We start from the raw sequence: 25,403 nt of genomic DNA, 5'->3' as shown, positions 1-25,403 counted from the left end.
GAGTCAGTTTCACACCGCTAGAGGGAAATGTGGCGCTAGTGTTAGCGTGCACCGCCGATATGATGGCTTAACCAGCGTTACTAGGTCTAGCAACATTGTGCTCAACCCGCGCTGGAATGATGAGGAGCTTGTGAATTTATAAATTTTTCGTCCTTCTGGCTCCAATGCAGTTATCTTGCAGTTTCGTATATGAACGTTTCTTTTCGATTTTCGCAGCAAATTTCTAGTACGGCGACAATAGGGTCTTCTTACAGCGCAAAGTGAGTAATTGCTTAGAATACAGCAAATAATTTCTGTTGAAACCACGTGAACACAACAGGCAGTAAAACCAAGGAAAGCATAGGGTAAGTGATTTGTTTTTTATGAAAACGTAGAAATCACAAAATACAGGGAAATGAAAATGGACGAAAAAACTACTTGCCGCCGGTGGGATCCGAACCAACGCCTTTGCATTACCGACTGAACTTCTGAGGCGCCGTTTTCCGCAACCACTTTCTTGGGTATTATATGCGTACTATAGATCAAGCCCTTGCAGCGTTAGCCAGCACCACAACTGACGGCCATTACGGAGGATCTGCATCCTTTCTAACGCCACCTTCACATAGCGTACGTGAACCCGGGAGAAGACCAATAAACCCAGTGTTACTTAACGAACTATGAGTTACGTAGACTGGAAGGCACGTATTCTGAAATGTGTCATTGTGAGGCTAACCAGCGACACAGCTGTGCCGCACGAAAGAATAAAATAAGCTACAAAGTGCTTTCGCAACAAATTCATACCAAATCGCAAGAAACTCCGCGTAATATAGTCTTCCATTAAGCAAGAAAAGGCAAACGATATAGCATGGCGTCCGGCAGCAATAGGCTTGGCAAGCCAATCCCGGGTAACGACTGGCCCGCGACTCACGCCCTTGCCGGGCTCTCCGCAACGCGGCTTGAAGCTACCGTTTACCATAGCACGTGACGAGGGCCTTTTTCTCCCGAGTCTTCCTTTACATTACTACGCTTTAGAATTGCCACGTAACGCGTTCTGCAGTCTTTTTTGTAGCTTCTAGCTCCATGCAGCATTCCCGTGATAACTGAACATTTGGAACGCTGTAGTTCACGTGGGTGTCCCATATTTCCCGTATCTATAAGCTAGATTTATCATACGCACTCTGTATATATATACAAACTGTATGTTGCCATACAAACACATAGTACCACATGCCTGCACAGAGAGAGTGCTAGATATTTCCTTAGGAGGAACAGTTGCTCGTGTCATATTGAACACCATACCCTAACCGTTGGCGAGAACAAGGCCCCAGGCAGAATACCACTCCGAACAAGTTTGCGCGTTGGTGGTGCCTTAGGGTCTCCAGCTTTATTTGCCGCTTTCTTGTATTCTGTTCAGCTGCACCACCAAGCGGGGAGGTTTAGTAGATTCTCTGAGGCGATCCCATGGTGGACTTGATGTGTAGGGACTTGACGTTCTGCCAGTCCTTCTTCAGCAGCGTCAGCAGCGACTTGATGGCTTCGTTGATGTTCTCGGCAAGCATTTCGGGCGCCATTTTGACGTTGCCGACGGATAACGCGAGCCACAACACCTGCGTGTGCAAGGAGAGCGTCACAATGAGACTAGCCAAAAGCGCTCGACATTGCAGCACCCGTTTATCAGGGACTGCGGAACCACACAGCAGTGGGGGTGGTGCGCACCCGCAAGTGTCATGGAGGAACAGGGGAGGGAGGTTTGCCCCCCCCCCCTCCCCCTTCAGTCCTCAATTAAGAGCCAACCTGTCTCTAATCCAGTAAACTAAGCGTCGGTTTCGCAAAAACACCAAAAATAGAATGCGACAGCGAACCCGGCTGTAGCAACCGCAGTCGAAACACATTTCCAGAGGTCCTGCCAAAGATGAAAAAAAGGAAACAAAATAATGTGCCAGATCGAACTATTGGTGTTCCGTGGCCAAACTTTCTCTAGCGCCCAAGAACCACGGACACAGAAGGCTTCTGCCTGACTTACCCGCCTTCTTTGCAACGTGGTTCTTAGGCGCTAAAAAGATTTTTTTTTTCGCGTGTGTATTTGGTAGGAGGGGGAAGGTCAACGCATCCTCCTGGTGGTGAATCGTTAAAGATCCGGCTTTTTTTTTCCTCCGCTTACGAATCCGGACTTAGCCACTGGTCTCGACTAAAACGATCCTTTAGCGTCTTACGGCAGGATTCGTTCGGCTTTCCTCTAGTTTATACTTGGGCTACCCCATTAATAGGCCTCACGCTATCTTTCACGAAAAGAAGACGACATCAGCGCCATCAGTAAACACGAAAAGAAGCCGAGAACAAGAAGAAGACTAATGAAGACGAAGCAGACGCGCTTAATCATTTTCGTTACATGGAGAAGAAGATAAATTAATTTAGGACCATCTCCGCAACTGCTGAAGCTGACGTGCTAGAACAACAAGAAGGCGCGGACGCCACCTCTATCCAGTACACACATTTGTTGAGCGAGCGTTAGCCAATTATGGCAGCTGAAGTGAACCAGAATTCCTGAACCAATGCTTTGGTCGCAAGCTCGAATCATTGCGGCACAATGAGAATTTCCTTTCTTTGTAATTTTCTAGGAAAACATTTTTGGGATACCAGAGACTGACACCGGCGGACATCGAAAAGCGGCCAGGGGAGTTGAGCTCAATAACAACTATGAAAAAAAAAACGAACGCTATCAGACATATACAGGTTGCGAAGCTATGTACAGTCGGTCACTAAAGTTTACGGGACACCTGATTGCGAAACTACTGAATGTCCTCAAAATGAAAGTTTTCGTTTGTAGTAGCTTTTCCTACCTACACGTATTAATCTATTATACAAGTATAGAAGCGTTATGCCTTAACAGAGCAAAAATTTACATTTTTCATGCCGTGTCCCGTAATTTATTGTGGTCGGCTCTAGCTCGCGTAGATGAGAAGACTAGATCGCCTCAATCTGATACAAACCCCTGACAGTGATCCCCCGACCACGACGCACAGACTGCAGAGTAGTTATGCCTAACGTAACGCAATCTAACGTAAGCTAACACATACTATGAGGATGCTTCCCGTCCTCCTTGCCCCCTAAGATCCCCACCTCACGCAACCTGAACGCTGTACCCACACTATATACGAGTATATATGCTCAGGGCGACTGACTCAAGCCGCCACACCTGGAGACTAAGGATGCCTGGCGGACTTCGTTGACTATGCTTTGGAAATGGGGTATTGAAAAAAAAGAAGCTAAAATGGAGCGCCAAGTGACAATCTTGAAACATATACAATCTAACCTGGTCACTACTGACGGTATTCATATATTTCGGTATATCAGATAATTCGTTATATTCGGACTCGTCTGTAACGAACTTAAACGAACTTTTGTGATGTGTTTGTTATAGATCTCCGTGAGAAAAGAAGGAAGCAAGGAAGAAATCTATCTACTGAAAAAGGGATAGAAGGAAGGATGGAAGGAAGGAAAATGCAGGGAAGTTAACTGAACTTTATCGAGTTTGCTACCTTACACGGGGGGAGAGGTAGTGAAAAAGAGAGAGAAGACTCGAGTCGTTATCACACTTTCACATGTATTAAGCAAGGTACAGCGTATGTATACAGTCGGGCACTCATGTCTGTCGCCTTCATGTACTGTAGAAGTGCTCGAAACAAAAAAAAACAACAAAAAGCAATAAAAGTAATGCCTCTGAACGCTGTGTTTGCTAGTACAACAGGATTTAGGGCGCTGGCAGCCCCCTCCCCCCGAATTCCATATATTCAATGTGCCCTTCCCGACGCGGCAGTTACTTTGCATCACTATCGGGTGGTAAGTTTTGCCTATTCGATATAACGAATTATTCGCTTTATCCGAGTTTGTTATATCCAGATTTTTTGCACTCAGGAAATACAGTACAAAGGAAGGCTCACATGATAATAGCCCTCAACACGTGCCCTCCAGCGGTACCTTCTATAGGCGCCCTCGTGCGTTGCGCAAACCATGCCGAGAGCGTAGCGCGGGCTGATCGTGACGTGGGTGTCACTGACGGCTACCACGAGCCAAACACTAGCTAGACAGGTCAGGCAACCGTTAACGGCGCCCTTTACCTAACAGTCAACGCGATGATGGAGCCCCGAATGCAGGAATACGGTGAAAGGAACGACGTCAGGGGAGGTTGCCTTGTCATCTAACATCATGCTTCGTGTACCTCCTACATTTCCCCCCTTGACTTCAAAGGAATTAGCCAGCAAGGTTCCGTACTGACGACCTGTGAGAGTTGAACCACTTCATCAAATATAATTTTTCTTAATTCACTGTAAAAAAAAATCTTTCGTAGACGTATGCAAATCCGAGCAACTCGTATAGCAAAGACAGCGAAGCTGTGTAAGGGAGTTATCACACCTGTTTGAATTCATATGGGTCTCGATTGCCACTGCACGGGAATATACTGAAGAATTAGCAAGCGCTTCTCCATATTCGCTGCATTTTCTTCGATATACCCAAGCCCTTTCACGCACTTCATTATATGCGAACTTCTATATTTTCCGCTACATCCGTTGCATGTTCCTTGTACACTTTGCTGGCCTTGCCGCCACCGGCTACGGGTTTCGAAGGCCCATCATACGGCCGCGTGATGCAGGCTGCGTTGGTGGGCTGTTTCTCTGACTGAAATTCGTTGTAGACAACGCAGCAGTTGCGACGAAATTCGTTGCGAAAATCCCCTTCAAGGCCAATTCGAACGAGATTTAGGACCGCGTAAAATAGCCTAGTTTAATATAGTGTATATAAAGAAAAGACTTCTCGCAAAATTTGACGTTTGAATACGAGCGGAAGCGTCACGAAAAGCTCACAAAGAATATCAGTTTTGATAGCGAAATTGAAAAAAAAAGAAACGCTGCCACAACGCATCACCGTACTGGGATTTAAGTCATAGCGACATCCACCAGGTGCATGCGTCGTCTGCTTAATTAGGTGTTGTTTACAGCTTGTTAACAAAAATTACGCAATTACCATCTCAATGCAATTACCAGCTCTGCGGCTTCGTCAACATTGCGTTAGTGCTATACATACTATACCACTCGTGACAAATTAGGCTAAAGTGAAATTTTGTTGCACTTGACCTTAAACAGCTTCGCTGCAGAAATCGCGCCCCGCGAGGAAAACCGCGAGACTGCCTTACCCTCTTCATTTGGATCCTCATGGTCGTCTTCACCTCGTGGACTTTCTCGGGCAAGCAATCGCCGTGCCGCAGAGGCAAAGGCAGCTTGCCCCTTTTCTTCAGCATGGGACCCACGACATTGGTGACTTCGTTCAAGATGGTGGTCGACCCGAGGAAGCCGTCGTACTTCTTGACTGAGGAAGAAGACGATTCCGAGAAACGTGAGCGAAATTAGGGCCGTGACCGCCTGCCAATGTGTATTTCATAGTCTTCCGTTTCCTTGGCCGATGTGACCAAGGAAACGATATCGACGTCACCGCGTTTGCATAAGCTCGCTTTCTGACTATTCTGGGCAACGACGACACGCAGCGTCGAGCAGAAACATCGTCGCGTTCTAACTGGGCTTTCGGTTCCCGCAGCCGTCTGCAACCACTATATTTCATGGGTCTTATTACGATGAGGTTGCACTGCACAGCGCATGTATTTGCCTTCGTCTACTATTCCCACTGCCGACGACGTCGCACTGGTTCCGCGCAAGTCTCGGGGCTTGGGCCCGACCCGTCCGTGTTTACGCTCTGTATGTTGCGATGAAGGGACGGTTGGCCGCTGCGATGGCTACTGTTTTCTCAGAATAAGTTACTAAAACAGTCTCGTTGGCAAGCAAGGACCGCGTCTACGCACTTTTTTTAGGAGCATATAGAAAAAGGGAAGCAAGCATACTCAAACACTTTAGACAAAAGTACAGCGCTTCTTGCCAGCCTTGCAAAGAATTCTAATCTAAACCCGTGTTGTTCGACAGCCAGACTGCGAATGCTAAAAATAGCACGGCATTGCCCGTCCTTGCGCATCGGGGCCGAGGCACCACCAACAGAAATCGGTGACGTACGAGTAGTCACGTGATGCGCCGTCCGGCGCAACGCTTATCGATAAACGCTGGTCCGGCGCGGATAAAAAAACCAGATTTGTTCCATCGTGCGAATGAGAGTGACACCAAATTATAGGGGGGCGGGTACAGCCGCACGTACTAATTTTCCTCGCGAAGCTGGGCTGCCTCTTCATCCTCTGGACGGTCTCCAGGTCGACGAAGTCAACGCCATTGGCTCGGGCTTCCTCGCAGTGTTCCTTGTCTCCAATGACGCACACCTGGAAGTTGGGCTTCATGGAGTGTTTCAGCCTGCGAAGAGAGCGTACAGACTGTAACCATCATCATCATCCGTAAGAACGAAGACCGCTTCCAGAGATATCGAATTATCTCAGTTCTTCGCCAACAGAACTAACCTATACATCCCGCAAATTGTCGACGATTATTATACCGGGAAAACATAAGCACCAAAGGGTCTAATATTATTTTTTAGTTTTGTCCGTAAACGCACGTATTAGCGTTTGCGGAATACTGGGGGACCTATTCTGGATTAGCAGAGTACTGTGTTGGAAAGAAAGGCAGGAAACAAGAATTCGGGATCGCCACTCGTCGTCTTTCTGGGGTTTTACGTGCCAAATCCAGTTCTGATTATGAGGCACGCCGTAGTGGAGGGCTCCGGATTAATTTTGACCACCTAGGGTTCTTTAACGTGCACTACAACGCAAGCACACGGGCGTTTTTTTCCATTTCGCCTCCATCGAAATGCGGCCGCCGCGGCCGGGATTCGATCCCGCGATCTCGTGCTCAGCAGCGCAACGCCTTAGCTGACTGAGCCACCACGGCGGGTGATCGCCAAGTCAGCCTTTAGAGTCTGTAAAGGAGTACGTTTATTTAGATCAAGGGACCCCGATCATGAGAAAGAAATTTACAGAAGAATAAAATTGGGTTGGAGTGCATACGGTAGGCATTGCCAAATACTGACTGAGCCCAATTACCACTGTCGTTGAAAAGAAAAGTGTACAATCATTGCATTCTACCGATGCTAACATATGGGGCAGAAACTTGGAGGTTAACAAAGAAGCTCGAGAACTAGTTAAGGACCACACAAAGAGCGATGGAACGAAAAATGTTAGGCCTAACTCTAGGAGACAGGAAGAGAGCGGTGTGGATCAGAGAGCAAACGGGGATAGCCGATATTCTAGTTGATATTAAGCAGAAAAATGGAGCTGGGCAGGCCATGTAATGCGAAGGATGGATAACTGGTGGACCATTAGAGTTACAGAATGGATAGCAAGAGAAGGGAAGCGCAGTCGAGGACGGCAGAAAACTAGGTGGGGTGATGAAGTTAGGAAATTTGCTGGTGCAAGTTGGAATCAGCTAGCGCAAGACAGGGGTAATTGGAGATCGCAAGGAGAGTCCTTTGTCCTGCAGTGGACATAAATATAGGATGATGATGATGATTATGATCATGATTATGGGAGAGTTGGTGCATAGTTAATCCGACTGAAAGAACGCCATTCTTCCTCCATTCTCTTTCCGCGAGTTGGACACTTTGCGCCACAGTACGTTGGATTAACTATTCTGGGTATATTGTCATATTGCGCCATACCGTCATGTTTGGTACTGGCGGCATTTTGAGCCAATCAAGAGGCCGTAGCAGTCCTCTGGGCCTCTCTGATTGGTTCAAAATGCAACCGTTACAGAATTCGACATTACGGTGGAATATGACAATAGCCAGAATAGCACCCCGGACAGGAAGGAGTACGGCAGCAACAACGCTGGCAGTGACATCTTGGGACGCAGAGTTATCCAGAGAGCACATCAGTCCTAAAGCTTCAGTGACCTATACGTCCTGTATTCTATTTATCTGATGATGTAAAGCACTATAGTAGGATACAACTTTAAAAAATAGCAGTCGGCAACAAAGGTACACAGACCGCGCGTGGTTGTAACTCCGCCAGCCAATCACAGAAGCAAACAACATCGTCGTCATGCGACCTTTTCAAAATGGCGTCGTACCTGATACGACTGTACTTGCCGTACTTGTACGTTCCACTATAATAGACGAGTGAAAACGTATGAAATTACACGTTTTTAAAATTATTTGTGTGGTTACCATCTTATTTAACTAACAGAAATAGTTTGAAGTACAAACTATTTGCAACCTCGCGGAGTAACAGTGGCTGGCGGTTATGAGGGCGTGGGCGGGGCTTCACTGCAGACTTAAGTTGTATCTGACTATAGTGGAGAAATAAATGCTAATGTGCAGTTATTTTACGATTTTCATTCGACGAGAAGACGTACGTCAAACAAACGACGGCTTAAAATAACGTCGTTTTCTGCATTGAATCACATATGCGTTCCAGTTACCCTTGTGCTTCGATGCATAAAACGACGTTTTATTAAGGAAGTAACTGCAGCGCCAATGCACTTCTCCGCAAAGTTTGGGAATTAATATCTCGAAACTGGTGTCATCCTGAGAATTCGTTCCAAGTGGGTCCGCCTTGCGAACTCCACGGCTAGAATTCCAATTGCAATATGGGCCACCAGGTAAATAGTTAAAAACTTTAGTAAATTTTTGTTAATAAGTCGATTATGCATTTCAGTTTATTGTGCAAGCAATGTCCGTCTCTTCCAGTAGACCAGCTCATGAACTAGAATTGTGCTATCTGCAACAGGCAACATTTAAAAATTTTTTAATGTGCTCGCTGAAACACCCTGTATACACACACACACACACACTTCTTGAGAAATTGAACCGAGACTGGTGTGTAGGAAAATTATTATAGCAATTTAGTTTAGGCGCTCTGAGACTTGCCAGCGTTGCTCCTAGGGTTTCGAGATCGAGGATCATTTGACGCAAGAAAAAAAAATGTGCGCAGCTTGCACTAGTGGTACAAGGCTGGAGTAAACAGCGGAGATGGTGATCGACCTAGCTTCTTCCAGGTTTTACTAGGCTTGGCTAAGCTTTGCTAGGAAATGCTAAGTGCTGCTAGGCACGGTATTCCGAATCGGCTCGCCGCCGACGCGCAGATTCTCGCTTGGCCACGCGACGCGCTTCAAGATGAGCGGCTTCTTCATCGGGTGTCCGGATCTTCTTTGGTCGTCCCAAGTCAAGGCTACATGTACTTGCCACATAGTCAACGAGAGTTCTGCCACCATCGCGGCGGCTCCGAGCTTTATCTCACCGGTGACGACACGGCCAAGCTGCGCCTCCACACTTGATGGGGCGTGGCTGGTCGAAACCTGCCGAGCCGCCGCCAGAGGCGCCTGCTGCAGTCACGGACACCGCGCGCGTTCGGCGCGAACGCGGGGAAACGCGGACGGTGGTGGTGGGAAACTTTTATGGAGAAGGCCCGAAGTAAACAAAATTAAAAAGCAGCGTTGTGGGCGGCCTTCAGGCTGCCGGTTGTGGTGTCCAGGCCGTGCCTAGTCGCGACGTCCTCTGCCCAGGTCACCAGCCGGAGTTGAAGATCCGGCTCGGTGCTGGACAAAGCAGCCTCCCACTGCTGCGGACTGGTTAGGTGCCAAGAGGCAGGGGGCAAGTACGCCGGGCAGGAGAATAAGATGTGATCGTAATTGGCGCGGGAGCTGTCACATAAGCGGCAGGCCGGCGAGTACGTCCCGGGGTGGAAGAGGGCAAGACGTGCAGGAGTAAGAAAGGTGTGGGCCTGAAGGTGGCGCCACAAGTGTTGCTGTTGGTGGTGCTGGGAAAGGGATTTGTGCGGTGGGGGGAAGGTGAGACGAGATAGGCGGTAGTGCAAGGTGATATCGTGGTACGTGAGGAGCGCGTCGCGCGTATCCATTCCCGGCGGGGGCAGGCTTGCTCGGTCAGTCGAATCGCGACCGATGGAATTGGCCGCCTCGTTGCCAAGATGGGCCGCGTGAGCGGGCACCCAGATGATTTGGACTGGGTGAGAGGGAACAGTGTCGGAACGCAAGATACTGGAGGCCGGGGGTGTCACCCGTCCAACCGCGTAGTTGTAGACTGCAGGCTTGGAATCACTGAAAATGTATTCCGCGGAGGTTTGCGTGATGGCAAGGGCAATAGCTGCCTCTTCGGCCTCGACCGAGGTCGAAGTGTATACTGAGGCAGTAAGAGTGGGTCGAAAAGAGTTATCAGTGACTGCAAGGGCATGGGCTGGGTAGCGGCGGTACGGGGCGGCATCCACGTAAGCCACGGCGGGTTGCCGTTCGTACTGACGCCAGAGCGCGGAGGCTCGCGCTGCTCTACGGGACGGGTGGTGTTCAGGGTGCATATTCTTAGGGAGGGGATTAACGGTTAGCAGGGAGTAGACGTGGGAAGGGATGGGCAGTGAGGTGGGAAGAGGGGGTAAGAGGGGACGCGGACGGCGTCGGTAGCAGCTCTGCGCGTTGTCTCGTTGGTGCTGCTACAATTTCGTTCTCTCTCTCCCTCTCGTTTTCTATTTCTCTCTCCCGAGTATAGCGCGAGCCGCGCGCATGCTCTCCTTCCCTCTCCTTAACGTCCCATGTCAAGGCAACTTGTGCACGGCACGGAGAGGAGGCGAAGCACACGCCGCTCCGCGAGGTGGTTGCTAGACAACGCGCGATGATGTCATCGCCAGGAGCAGTTTTTGTTCGCACTACGCGGCGCAACCAAGAGCTTAAACAGTTCCACTGTTAAAAACGATAAGTCAGAAATGCTGCACGGTGCACGAACTAGCGAAAACAAACTCAGGGCACATTAGCAAAGTGCCCGATGACTAGCGCACCTGAATGTTCCGGAGGCGGGCTTGACCTTGTGGGGATTCATGTTCTTGAGAGCGATTTGCATCTCCACCGTCTCGACGAACTTGCGGTTGCGGCGGGCCGACTCCTCGATGACCTTATTGATGGACTCATTGAGCAGCTCCCGGTTAACCTTGGTGCTGCGCAAAAAGAAAATTTAAAGGAAGGGAAGAATAATGAATAGGTTTCAACTAAACTGAACCACACAGCGGCTAGCGTCTCGGAGTATCGGTAGCCAATCTCGAAGGCCACAGTTTTGTGCGCTGCATACGCTGACAGCGATCGCAGGAGCCGGAAGTGCGTCATGTCTACCAGCTTTTGAACATCGTTCCTAAGTAGGCGTTTCACCAGTGACGTCTCTGAACCCCCTCGGTTTTCGAAAAAAAGAAACTTAACCAGCCGCCGAGATGAATGCGAGTGCCGCATTTCAAGGTTGCCACGAAGACAAATGTATATGCGTTACAAGAAACGACCATGCGTATAAACACGTAATGAAGCCAGAGCAATCAAACTAGAAAATATACTGGTTACACTTAATTAAAATGTAAAAATAAGGTAAACGCGTCAATGAAAGTGGAAGAAACGACAACTTGCCGCAGATAGGAGCCGAACCCTCTGCATTACGTGTGCGTTGCTTCACCAATGAAGCTTACCTGCAACATGTAAGTGTTGAAGGCCACACTGGCAATAAAGTTGTAATAGTACAGTTTTACGAGGCCAGGGAGCCACCACCAGGCAACAGCAATATTAATCTACCGCAGTGGTCATCCTCCCGTCCAATATCTCCGGTATTTGTGTGTGTGTGTGCACAGCATTAGCCCCTGGGAGTGTTAGCCAGCGCCACCCACGGCCAAGCTGCCCAACCTCGTCGGCAGAAAAATATGCACAAACGATGGCAATATACCCCCGAACAAGTGTTCATCGATTAAAACCCACCGGCAATCAAACATGCATATGCCGATCCAGGTCAGCCTATAGTGCAGCCGAGATTCGCAAGTCACATACTGAGCCGACTTTTGGAGGCGCGTGAAAGAAAGAGGCAAAAGCTTCATGGACAATTGGCTTGACATGGCTGGCTGCGTGAAGCCATCATGCTCCCTTCCTATATACTTCCTTCCTTCTGCTCTAACGTTCTGCTGCCGAGCACGATGTCACGAATTCGATTCCCGGACGCGACGACCAGAGCCCCTATTCAAAAAAGGCTCTTACGCTAGAATTGTCCTTAAGAAGAAATTACAGCCAATCCTAACGCTGTATATATTAGCAAAGGCGGCTGGCCAATGGCGAAAAAATCACTTACGAACGCAATATAGGTTTGCGAATTCGGACCCAGATTTCGTTGCGGCGTAGAGTGAAAGACATTCGCGCGCTTGAATTCGCCGCTTACCGATGAAAGGGAAGCATGATCGCAGCCCGTAATCGCAAAGTATAACAGAGCCAAAAACGCGGGGTCCCGACGCGCGTCGGGAACGCGCACTGAACCGTCATAACAGGGTTGTCAATTTCGTGGAACAAACTGGCGGTGCATCGAAATGCACTACTGTGTCAAAAGTGCACGGGCTACGTTGCTTGCGACCGTCAGGCTCACTACGGACTGTTTTTAAGCGTGTTCTTGTGGCCCACCACAAGATCTGGCATCCTGAGAAACGAAAAAAAAAAAAAAAAACGCGTACTCGCCATCGAGAGCTCTTGAGGGTCGACAGGGCCACGGGAAGCTCCGCCACGTAGCCGAACGACATATTTATGCTGAAGGCGCGGAAGCAGCCCGTGTACTTTTCACAAAGGCTGCGCGTAAGCTCCGCCGTTATCAAAAAGAACCAAGAAAGCGGTTATTGCTTACCTCATATTGTGCCCAGCCCCACCCGAAGCCATGATAAAGGTCCCCGCCGCGTTCCTCCCCGTCGGCTTGCACGGGCGCACAGCGCGTGTCTGCGAACGGGGCTCGCCGCACCTGCAACCACGATGATGGTGATTGTGGCTAATGAACCCTTAATTACGGGTGGACTGATCAGTGTCGTAGCCAAGAGAGAGCAAAAAGGAAAACGATCGAAGAACACATAGTCACGGTCGATGGCATCCGCCACCGTGCGACTAGATCAGAGAAAATGAAGAAACATGTACGGTTTTCTTACAGCGAAGCTGTTAAGGGCTCACCTTTCGATCGTCGCGTCCGGCAATAGAAGAAGAAATAAACTTTATTTAAAGTGCCGGCACTTCGCTTTTAGTGGCCTCAGATGTCGGCTCGAAGTCCTTGGACTCGGGCGGCATCTTCGGCTTGCCGGACGGCCCAGAGCTGGTCTTCCAGCTCCGAACTTTTCAGGGCCGCCTCCCAGCGGTGACGACGCCGACGGAGAAGGTCCCCGGCGGCCCCAGCAGCCGGGGCAACGGCGGGAACGAGCGAGCTCGAGGCTTCCTTTATTCTAGTCACGCCTGCCGTTATGGGCGCGTCGCGAACGGAGGCGGTTTCAGTGCCGTTGTTGCCGGCACATTCCCAGAGCATGTGTCGCAGCGTTGCTCTGAGTCCGCACGCTTTACACGCACCAGTCGGATATAAGCTAGCGTAACAGTGGCGTAAGACTGCCGGCCTTGGGTAACTGTGTGTTTGTAGTAAGCGTAAGTTTACGGCCTCTTTCCTGTTTAATTTAACGTGCGGTGGCGGGAATTTGCGTCTTTCGAGTCTGTAGTGTTGTGTGAGGTCTCTGAACGTGGTCAGGCGATCGCCCCACAGCCATTGTGATTGTTGTTGTTGCAGCGTATCTGTCGTAGTGCCTCGATCCGGCAGTTCTGACGCCCCGCACTCGGGGGCGGCGGCCACGTAGTCTGCCACGGCTCGGCGAGTGAGACCTCGAGCCGCGGCGTGGGCCGCCTCGTTGCCCGCGAGCGGGACGTCGGTGTGTGCCGGGGTCCAGAGGAGGAAGACCGTAGAATTTTGTGACATCGAGTCCCCGTCCTCACAGATTTGGAGTATGCGGGCCGCTTCCGGCGAGACGCAGCCGCGTGCGAAGCTTCGGACTGCCGCCTGAGAGTCGCTGATCACGATCGCAGCGTTCGGCATCGTGGCGAGTGCTAAGGCTATCACGGCTTCTTCTGCCGCCTCCGTGTGTCCCGTGGTCACTGTGGCACTCGCGAGGCATTTGCCCGTGCTGTCTACAACCGCGATCGCGTGTGCGCTTCTTCCTTCGCCATATCACGCGGCGTCTATACGTACACCGCCTCGTTACTCTTACCTGTACACGCTCGAGCCGCACATCGCCGCAAGCCGCACCGCCCTCGCGCGGTCCGCTTAAAATGGCCGCTCTGACATCAAGAGAGGCGGTCGTGAACTTTTTCCAGTATGCAGCATGTATGCGGCGACCGCACAAACATGGCGCTGGTTCGAAGTAGAGTGTACTAGAATATAGTTCGAAGCGAAGCGAAGCGCGAGGCCTAGGCGCCTAGGCTGCTGTGGCAGTTTTTTTTTTTTTTTTTTTTTTTTTTGTCGTTTTTGTGTTTTTGTGGGATCATTGCAAGAGTTATCGAGCACTCGCGGAGATAATCGTCGAACGCAGCAATCCGATGTACCCTGCCTGACCTCTTCAGCGCGTGCGATCGTCAACGGCAACAGATGGAAATGTGTTGTGTTTACGCGAGCGTCGGAAGCAATGAAACCGGCGATTTCGTGTTTATTGGGCCGTATTTCGCTTGTGCAGTACAAGCAGTACAAACGCGAAGGCCATCACATACACGCGCATTCTAAGCATGACACATGCATTCAGTACGCGCCAGAACGAAAATAGTGCGGTCGCCCATCTCAGCGTATGGTGTACCTAGGTGTTGTGTGTGCGCGCTTCATCGCGGCGAAGCTCATACGTGTATGTGCATTGTGCAGTGCTGGTTTGTGTTTAAGAAGTGACCATATGACCTGTAGCGATTAGCTTTATTGTCGCGTCATCGCAGCCATTCGTAATGTGCTGTTTGTGCCTTGCTTCATGTGAGCTGTTTTGGGGGCTGCGATGCGCCTTGGTGACCGCGAACACGTACAGAGCGTTTGAGTGCTGGGGTTCTTACTGTACGAGGTGAAGGGTACTGTTATGTATACGTGCAGTGTGTCGCAGTGGTGCTAGGCGTATAAGTATTCGTTTTATGCGATAGGCATATGCTCTGAAGTGAACCGTGCATACAGAACGGTTTGTACAGAACATTAGACCCAAAATTCAAGGATGCCAAAACCAAAATTCAAGGAGGCGGAAACAAACCGTACTTGTACACATACATTGAAAAAAAAAAATGAAACCTCCTTCTCCTTGGCCGAACTTTCTTGTAGCTAAGCAGCTGCTGAGTTGGACACACACTACAAGCTCTTTAGGGTGCTTTTTATGCATGTGCTCTGAACAGTGCAGAAGCACTGCTGGTCGTTTGTGCTCTTTGCATCTCAGTATGGGTTTTGTATCAAACCAGCTTTCCTTGCTTTGTACACGTGTTTGTTTCCAGTGTTGTCACTGCACATTTTACTCTTCACGAAGAGGGGAGGCTAGGGAACAACTTAAAAGTTATATCACTGCTCCACGTATTGCAATTATTAATTTTGTGCTAGGTGTCATGCGCTGTAATGTAAACAATGCAAATGTGCCGCATGCTATTTTTTGCGGATGTGACGACACTGCAGCGCACCTTCTCTGCCACTGCCCAACCTTTCATGCTGAACAATGTGCTTTGCCAGTTATACTCCATCTCAGTAGTTCCTTGCAGCACTGGGGCAGCGGCAGGGCTTCTTAGCCAATAGGAAGGCTGAATTCCCCTCAAGATGTGTTCATCCATGCTGCGTCAGCTGCTCAGCGTCTGCTTGCCACCCTTTCGATACATCAGCCACTGTTGGAGCAGTGACGCAACAAATGTTCCTACGTTGTAACTAAAGGCTGCGTTTCCATGAATGCTACTGTTGGGCTTCGCTTCATCGACACGCTATCTGAGCAGTTCAATACAGCCTCCTGAGCCAGTTTTAGTAAAAGTGAACACCCTGATAAATGTTCACATGCACCGTGCCATCTGCTCAGCGTGTGTTTGACGTTTGCTCACCACTGTCATCACGTACCGTACTAGAGCGGAGTAGGAATTAATGATGCAGTGAACAATGACGCATTCGTAGCGTTCTGCATCGTCAATGCATCACCATTGCTACTGCTGTGGTGCCACCTGCTAAATAGAAACCGAACCACTTTTACTGCCTGTGTAGTCCTAGCAGTGTCAAAACAAACAGCTGATTTCAATAAGAACAACAAGAAATACCTAATGCTTTGTCCTCAGCATGAGATGAGACTACGCAGTGATGGATTTTACCATTTATTTATTGCTTTCAGGGCGTACAGCTAGTAAAAGGGCAAATTGAGATTGAAGCGGGTGGTCTGGGCTGCATGGGCGGTGCCATGTTGCTGCGTAATCACGGTTAGGGTGGCTACTGATGTTACCAGTGCTAACCGCCACAGTAATTCATCGTACAAGACGAGCATGCGAGAAGGGCCTAACATGTGTAAATCTTTTGTGAACGTCACCATGTAGCCTGCACCAAAGGAAAACAGAAAGCTAGGCAACATGAGAAACGTAAGGCGTGGAATTGACGAGGGAACAATGTTTAGCTTCATGCACCTTCGCAACGATCCATCTCCTTACATTAATTATCTGCCATCATGTCAACAAACTCATTGCAGTTCGACTTGTAAATGTAACATGGATGTATTATGTCGTTGTCGTGATCTAAATAAAAAAATGAAAGGTGCATTAGGTGTTTTGCAAAAAAAAGAGAGGAGGTGAACCTTCATTTCTTATATGGGAGTAGGCAAGAGAGAAAGGTCCTTTGCGTTGCTGGTTGGGCAAAGAAAGAATGCCTCTGTGCACGAAGAGCAGGTCACATTCTTGTACTACAGATTCTTTGCTTCTATTTCGGCTGCTACTATGCTGTTTTAAAGAATTCTTGTGGTAGAATACTCCTTGGAAGACACTTTACAACTTTTATAGTATAACTAAAATTTTCCACAGGGCCCTGGTGAACGGTCCTCTTAAATTTCTGAGGAGCCCATCAAGGGGTTGTACTAATTAGATGAGTTGTTTCTATGTAAACCTCACATTGACAAGCTTTGCAAAAATCTCGGCAAGGCTTGTTATATTCTGCTCAAGAGCCGAAATTGTTTTGATACAGAAACCCTTCGAGAAATTTATTTCAGCTTGTTCCAGAGCCATCTGTGGTACTGTGTTACATCTCTGGGCTATTCATACATTGAGCCATTTATAAAACTTCAAAAGAGGGCTGTCCACTTTATGACTTCCTCACAATACAATGCTAATACGGCACCGCTCTTTCAACACGTACACATTTTACCGTTTACTTCATTACTAAATTTTTTAACTCTTGTAATGGTTAATAGTAGCATCGTTACTGACTACCCACTCTCTGCTACCAACTTTACCGAATCAGGACGCTGTACACGCAGTGCACTAAAACAAAATTTTCTGGTTTCTGTAATGTGTGTGGTAAACAGAGAATTTGAAGCGTTGGAGTAGTCGAGAGGAACGTTCAGCCCACGTAAGTTAGAAATGCAGCTAATTTTCAGAGATAATTAAAACAGCATTTTCGTGATCTTCTTTCGTATGTTTATTAATACATTCAACGCTTCCTTTTTCTTTTTTCTGGTGCATTTTCCTTGTAAATGTTCAATGATACCGTTTGCATTTTGAAGATTCTCTGTATTGTATTCTCTACTTCTAATGTAAAGTGCATATTGTTGCTCAGTTTAAGTACATGTGTCTGTGCTAAATTAATTGCTTTGCATCCTCTACATTTTTTATGGTTTGCAACTGGCCTCGAGCTAGGGATCCCAATGTATTTGTTCACATTATGTTTTACTCTGTATTAAACGCAAGAAATAAAGTTTAATTCAAGGAAACATTTTTCTCACAGGGCCCCCTAGCCTGGAGCTGCAGCCCCCTTAGCCCATAGCAGTAGCGCACCCAGGATCTCTGCCAGGGGGGGGTTGACAGTTTGCCGATACCATCTAAACAGCACTAATTTCAATTTCTTCATGGGAAATTGTCAAAAAATGCGCTTTTTGCGCCAGTTTGCGAGTGTGCAGACGACTGCGCGTCTTACATCTTAGTTGCAGTACTCAAAGGCGCAAGGAAAGAAAAGGGGTTAAACAAAAGGGGGGGGGGGGGTTAACTCGGCCTCAGGGGGGGGGGGGGGTTACAACCCCCAAATCCCCCCCGTCGGTGCGCCACTGGCCCATAGGTTAATCTGGCCCCAGTAGCAACTAGTATCACGAATGCAAGTTTTGGCTTGCCATCCCTTTTATCAGGTTAACATTGATTTGCACAGCAGAAATCTTAACATTCATTGCATGCAGAAAACAGCCTTACATCAAAGGACGCAAGTAACTTGTGTCCTCAAGAATCTAAACCTTTTTTGGGGTTTTCTGGAATGAAAGCAGTTTAGGTACCTTAGTCTGAAACTCTATTTTGCTTGACTGCAGCATTTATCATGGATGCGAAGTGGGTGTTGTGACAGAAAGCCAGTGTGCACATACAAGAAAAAGTACTGTAATGCCGCTCAAAAGTTTTCTAGGTGTATTGTGCAAAACCACAATTAATGTACGGGAATGACATGACAGTGGTCATAACTTAAAGCAATGGTTCATTACAGATGGGGTACACATGTATGGTCACATAAACATAATGGTGCAAGCTTGACATATAAGTGATAGTCCTTTTTAAGATACAAGTGGCATGGTGACATACCGGGAATCAATGCTTGTTATTTCTTTATTCCAAAAATTATCAGTTATACAATACTTGTGCCCCGATACAATGACGTATCTCTGAATCACAGATGTCACATCCTATCTGCCCTGTGAAATACTTTGCCACATGAAATGGAAATCTCATTGACATAATCAGTTATAGATTTTGCATTAGTTTTATGCTGTTTCTTGCAGTCTTGTCTCTCATGAGTACTTGCATAATATGGAAAAGGGTACCTTGACATTCTAAATGTTATCTATATATGACCACACAACTATTATTTTTTCCTAATCAGAGGAGGCTCTCGTGTCATTATATTAATTGAACTTTAACATTGAATACGCGACAGGTACTTGCATGTGAACAAGTGTATGTAGCCTCCCAAAGGCAAGCTTGTTTACGAAAGTATCTTTCAGTCATATTGGCAAGAAAACTTTCCCATAGGCTTTTTTTCATGCGAAAGGTGACCACACATTTCTTGATCTAGCAGACTGATCTTTTATGCTACAAGTCTGTGCTGTTTTCTTTGCAACGAGTAGTTTTACATATGTCTACAACACGTAGGTCCTTCATCGGCTATTCTTTTTTTTTCTACAACTTTGATGTTTTCTTGGGAACAATATATTTCACGTTTTTGAAATCTAGCCATTCAGAGGCCATTCTTTCTTGAAAAGCTTCTTTGCAGCCAGGCTCTAAAGTTGTTGATAGACTGTTTATGTCGATTTTTTTACGTAACAATTAGTAGTCTTGCATTTAAAACTTATCCTTTGTGCCCAATATTTAGCTCTCTTTTTGCACTAGTTAAGGTGTGGTACCCAATTTTTTTATATGAAAATAAATATTGTTACTACAGGTACGTGTGTTGTCGTATGACTATTGAATATTTGATAAATAATATTTTATTCAATTCGTATTTGAAAACGTTTACATTCGCCCACCTTTACTTGTACAATGCACAAAGAGGCACGCAAGCCATAGTGGTGCTTAATGAAGTCTCTTTGCTGCATGTAATAGTGGCAAAAAGCAGCTTCTCACAGGGAACTTGATTGTGTTGTCTTGTGTATTGTTCTTCTGCCATATGTATTCTGTTATTGATAATTATATCACAGACAGATATATAACCTCTCAATGGAACAGACATTTATTTGATACACATGAACTCGCACCCTGTTCAGCTGGCTTTCAGTTACGCTGATTGTGGCCAGCCTCTATAGAGTATGTCTGCAATGTGGTATGAGGTTATGTGTGCAGTGCTACTGTTAAGCCAACTATTGTTCTCACAGCAATGTATTAAGTAAGGTTATTGCATAATTATTATTTAAGAAAAGACAGCATTAGCCCAGGTTTTAAGAGTGAGAAAATGCTTGGTGCACCTCACCAAGCATACAGACAGCATATAATGTGACTACATACCATGTGCTAGTTTGTATTTACAAAGTGTTCGCAAAATGGGGAAGGTGGCAGTGAGACTCCTTGGGGAAGCAACACTTCAGTTGTACTGATGGTATGGCGTGACCATATAATTTCCTTATTGCTTGGTTAAAAATATGGTGGGTTACAACCTATGAAATGCCACACCAGCAAGGCTGAAAATCCATCCTTACTTTTCAGTGGCTTAAATACGCCACTGTGTTGTTGAGCCTGTGTTGTTGAGATTCCGAAATATCGCCTCGTGTGCCACGTTGTCAAATGCCCCCTTCAGGTCTAGCGCAAAAATGGCCCGTGGTGTGTGGCAGGGATGACAATCTCCTTCTTCAATTGCATTAGCACGTCCTGGGTCTCAAGATGTCGTATAAAGCCAAACATGGGGTCTGGCATTTGCTGGGTTTCGTCCAGGTGTTGTTGGAGGCATTTGAGTACTATCCTTTTCATGATTATGCTTATACATGATGTGAGGGATATCAGCCACAGGTTGTCAATGTGCGGGGACTTGCCCGGTTTGGGGATAAAGCGTACTCCAGCTGTTTTTCATTCTTGTGATAGCTTGCGTGATGTCCAAAAGTCATTGAAGGGGTCTAGAAGCGTCTCTAGGGCCTGACCTCGAAGATTCTGGCCGGGTCCGGGGGCACTGCTTCGCCGGCTTTTTTCATCAATGGAACAACGACATAACACAGAACGAACTAACACGAGTGCTGTGTGACACGGTCATATTCCATCAGTTAATCAATTGTATGCTCACTTTTAACTTGGCAGCTACTAAAGAAAACCGTAAGTAAATCAACAAGCCGTAGTTGAATATTCACTCGCGTGCTCGGTGATGAAGAGAAGTGACTTGTCGATCTACACAGCTGTATTCCGCGATAATAGATATAAGAGTATGTTAATATACAGGGCGTTCATTTTCAAATGTTACGGAATTTTTAAAAATCGCCTGTGACAGGTAGCATAATTCTTATCGTTGAGCTGGGGGTTATTCGATGAGGTGGACATTAGTAGCACAAAAAATCGAAACACATTCAAGTAACAAAAAGCTTGCAAGGCGAGCTTGCAAGACGCATCCACTTGAAATGAATTTCCAGGATGACGCCAGCTTTGAGATATTATTTTCCAAAGTGTAGGACGAAATACATGGGCGTTCCAGTTACTTTAGTGCTTCAATGTATAAAACAGCATTTTGGTAAAAAAAGTAAGTGGAACAACAGTGCATTTTTAGGGCGAGTTTGATGGCACATATCTCCAAACTGGCGTCATTCTGGAAATTCATCCCAAGTGGATGTTGTTGCCAAGCTCACCGGCTCCAATTCGTAAATGACAATATGTGCTGTACAATAATTAACTAAGAAGTTGATTAGTCATTTTTTAATTAGTTCAATATAGGATTTCTCGTGTTACTAATGTCCGCCTCATCGAATAACGCAGCTCAACGATAAGAATTATGCCACCTGCCACAGAGGATTTCTAAAAAAAATTTAAAACTTATAAATGAACACCCTGTATAACGCTGCGGCGCTTCAGCGTGCTACGCTGTTGCTGCGACAAATCCCTTGTTCATTGGCTTAAAAACGCACGCGCGGTCTTGCAAGCTTTCGCTAGCACATCTACAAAAAATGCGCCGTCACGCCGCACACAACCGAGTACATAGCGATGTATGTTGTTACAACAGTATGCGGTAGCAATGATTTAAAAAAAAAAAGAAAGAAAGGAAAACGAAAAAAAAAAAAAGAAAAGGCGCAGGTAAGGACCTTTCACTGCATAGTGTTCGAGAGGTGGCTCAGCGCGCCAACACGACACATGTAGTCAACAGAGTATGACAGTGCAAGAGTTTTGCGTTTTCGCCGTGACGCGGAAGCTTGAACCCACGCCGACAAAAATATGCCAGTGTCGTCTGCTGTTGACGATAGTTGCCGACTTATTAGAACATCTTTGCCCCGCCTCTCGGTTGCCGGCTTTTAACATACGTCGCGTCCCCAAATCGGAGTGCGGATGCCGGCACATGCGAACCGCTCGAGCTCACTAATCAGAAAATTACCTAATAAGAAAACAAACGTAATAACAAAATCCTGGCTCGGGCCAAAATTTTGCTGGTCGCCAGCACACAAACGCTGCGACCGCGCTGTTGCATGTTGCCAGTCGCTGGTTATCTGTTTTGCCAGCCAGAGGGCGCATGCGTACGGCACCGCTCGCGCCGGTCCCAGCGTGAATCGAATTTTGTGCCCGGTTGCTCCAACCGCCCGCTACTACTGAACCGCCAGCATGCGGTGCGGCTTGCGGCGATGTGCGGCTTGAGCGTGTACAGGCCTTTACCAAATTTCTTTTGAAGGTCGCTAGCTCGTTTGTTGCGTCGCCCGACGTCGTGATGCGTCGGAACCAGTCGTTGACTTGGATAATCGTTCGTATTGCGCAACGTCGTGCGCCTCGATTAATTCGTCGAGTGAGTTGTGAAGTCCGAGCTCTAGAAACTTGTCGGTGCTCGCGTTGATTGGAACGCCTACCGCCCTCTTGAAAGCCTTTCGTATCATGCAATCGATTTTCTTTTTTTCCGACCCTATCCACTTGAGGTAGGGGGCGGTGTACGTTATGCGACCTATCGCGTACGCCTGCACGAGACGGATCGCGCAGTGTTCGCGCATACCGTTGCGTCTATTCGTGATGCGATGCAAGAGTCGGATCGTGTCGTCTACCGAACGACGGAGTCTGCGCACCGTCTCTCCGTTGTATCCGTTTGCCTGCAGGTGTAATCCCAGGATTCTCATTTTGTCTACGTGCGATATGGGAGTACCGCCTTCCGAGATAACGCGTATTTTTGAGTATTCCCGTTCCTCTTCACGCAGGGTTTTGCGACCTCTGCTCGTGGGTTTGTAGAGTAACAGTTCGTAGAGTTAGTTCAGTTGTAGAGTGACATCGCCCTCTGGGTTCCCGGGGGAGGTTGTGACGGTCACGTCGAGCGAACGCTACAGGCGGGAGTAGATGCAGTGCAGGAGTACTTACGAGGACGGGACTCGAGTGCTCGGCGACCAAGTCCGGCAATAGAAAAATAAAAAAAAAACTCTCATTGGCCGTATGCTGTATGTGTGAGTGAAAGCGCGCGAGGGCAAGGGACGCGCGCTTTCATGGGGAGCGAACGCACGGCGCAGAGCAAACCATTGAGCAAACGCGACTTCCCAGTCGAAGGGGTGTGGTGGGCGAGGAGGACATCGAGGCACCCTAGACTTAAAGTCCCTAGATGTTAAGAAAGCAATATATATATATATATATATATATATATATATATATATATATATATATATATATATATATCTAGGGACTTTACCTAGACTGTATGTGCCCGCTCTCCCACTGCGGCGCATGCGCGCAACCCTGCATAGGGATCCTACATGCAACGCTGTTTTAAACCAGTGTTGCATGTAGGCTCTCTAGCCCTGCCGGCCTCTGCCACCCATGGAGGTAAAAAATACTCCTTCCTCCATGCTGCCACCGACTCTCTCTGGGCTCTCGCCCGCCTCTTGTCGACGGCGGCAGCGTTGGGGACGTGTTTATGAAGAACGTGCCAACCTTTGCCGTACACCCCATGTCGGTGTACCAAAGCAACCATAAGGCCATGGCCACTGTGGTCACTGAATAAATTAAAACCACCGGATATTATATATTTCTCATTATTTAATAGTTCAAATCACCAACTACGCCATCACATCTTAGTCATAATTGTAAATGCACAATTCCCACCATAGTACAGCTTCGCTGGTCTTCCATCTCCACGCCAGTGGAAGGGCTGACAGTTTTTTTTTATTATTATTTCTTTTAAATGCAATCAGCAATTTATATAGTCTCAGTCATTAATTACACAATGGCCATTGGTTCCCCCTTCTAAATTTTCTAGCCTCTTCATTTTTTTCCCTGCAATCCAGCATTTTCTTTTTCATGTTCCTGTGCTGCCCTCTGCTGCACGCCGCTGGAAACCTTTTGGAAGGATGCCGTGGCTTTCGCTGGTTGATTTGTGTGCCTGCGTCCATGTTGAGTGCGCGTCAGTTATTCGTTTAGTGGATCACGAATAATTATTAATGGCTTCTCCGTAGTGGTGCACCGACGGGGGGGTTGCAACTCCCCCCTGAGGCCGACTTAACCCCCCCCCCCCCCCTTTTGTTTAACCCCTTTTCTTTCCTTACGCATTTGAGTACTACAACTAAGATGTAAGACGCGCAGTCGTCTGCACACTCGCAAACTGGCGCAAAAAGCGCATTTTTTGACAATTTCCCGTGAATAAATCGAAATTAGTGCTGTTTAGATGGTATAGGCAAACTGTCAACCCCCCCCCCCCCCCCCCCCTGGCAGAGATCCTGGGTGCGCTACTGCTTCTCCGGGGCCATTAATGCCGTTCCTGGAAGTCATGTAGCACTCACCGACTACTAGGTTGGCAGGCCTCGGTGCGCTGAAGCCAAGTAGAGTCGGCCCAACGCGTGGTCATGTCACGGCAAGGTTTGATGTTTCCAGCGCTCCCCCCCCCCCCCCCCCCCCATAAAAAAAAAAAAAAAAAAACAGCAGATGCTGCGGTAACGCGCGATTGCCTAACTCGCACGTGACAACGAAAACATTTGAGAGATTTAGAGTGTCCCGCATTGGGGTAAACGCAAATGGGCTAGGCGTTTTACTAGATGAGCGGAAGCGCAGAAGTGAACGGCCTGCATGGTGCAGCAGCAGAGCTCAAGCAGACACAGCGCTAATATTGCAATAACCAATTTTATGCTACTTCGCTGCTGGTGTAAATTTTCGGCAGTGGCGTAATCGTGTTGCTGCTGAAAATATACACCAGCAGCAAAGTAACATACACTAGGTATCTGCAATATTAGCTGCAGCGAACACTTGACACATACTTCAGTCGGAGCCAACAAATACCGAAACTTGGCGAAGGATATAAGATTGTTTTATTATTTCAGGTGTTCACTTCGAAAATATTTTCGGGTTTTTTCACTACTTTCGTGGGTGCACTCCGCTGGCAAGTCCGCTCTAAGGCGCAGCGCAGGAATGATCTGCGCCACAGAAAAAACAGAAATTGTTTTTTTTTTTTTTTCAATGTTTCCACAAGGCCAGCCGAAATGTTGTTGCCGTTACACATGTTCCACGAATGGGTGACGTTGCTGCATGGCTCGCCACAAAAAAAAAAAAAAAAAATTATGGCGAAAAATCTCCGCAATGGTGAGCAAGCCACCGAACTGCTTGATAGCCACTTTTTAGAGGATCTCGCTCACTTTTTTAAAACATATTCGTCAACACGACCTACCGGAAGTTTACCATAGTCGTACCAGCCATTAGGTATTTAATCCTCAATTAACGCTCCAGCCGAAACGAGTGTGCATCAACGATTCCGCGGCGCCAGCTGTTAGGAAAAGTGTGCCGTGCGCAGCGGGACGGCCCTGAGGGAGTGTCGCTACTTTTCTGAAT

General features: G+C 47.6%; 1 protein-coding gene across 1 annotated transcript; it reads right to left on the bottom strand.

Annotated features, from left to right (window-relative positions):
* Positions 1 to 312: 312 nt before the first annotated feature.
* Positions 313 to 12,756, bottom strand: LOC119464962 (60S ribosomal protein L10a-2). The gene is made up of 5 exons (XM_037725819.2): positions 12,601 to 12,756; positions 10,745 to 10,900; positions 6,175 to 6,323; positions 5,171 to 5,343; positions 313 to 1,586 (listed from the first exon to the last, which is right to left on the bottom strand). Exons 1-5 carry the CDS (start codon positions 12,630 to 12,632, stop codon positions 1,416 to 1,418), a joined length of 681 nt encoding a protein of 226 aa, XP_037581747.1. The 5' UTR covers positions 12,633 to 12,756; the 3' UTR covers positions 313 to 1,415.
* Between the last annotated feature and the right edge of the window lie 12,647 nt (positions 12,757 to 25,403).

This window comes from Dermacentor silvarum, chromosome 9, assembly GCF_013339745.2.
Source record: "Dermacentor silvarum isolate Dsil-2018 chromosome 9, BIME_Dsil_1.4, whole genome shotgun sequence".
Taxonomy (NCBI): domain Eukaryota; kingdom Metazoa; phylum Arthropoda; class Arachnida; order Ixodida; family Ixodidae; genus Dermacentor; species Dermacentor silvarum.
The sequence above is the reverse complement of the archived record's forward strand: the minus strand, read 5'-3'. Positions and strand labels throughout refer to the sequence as shown.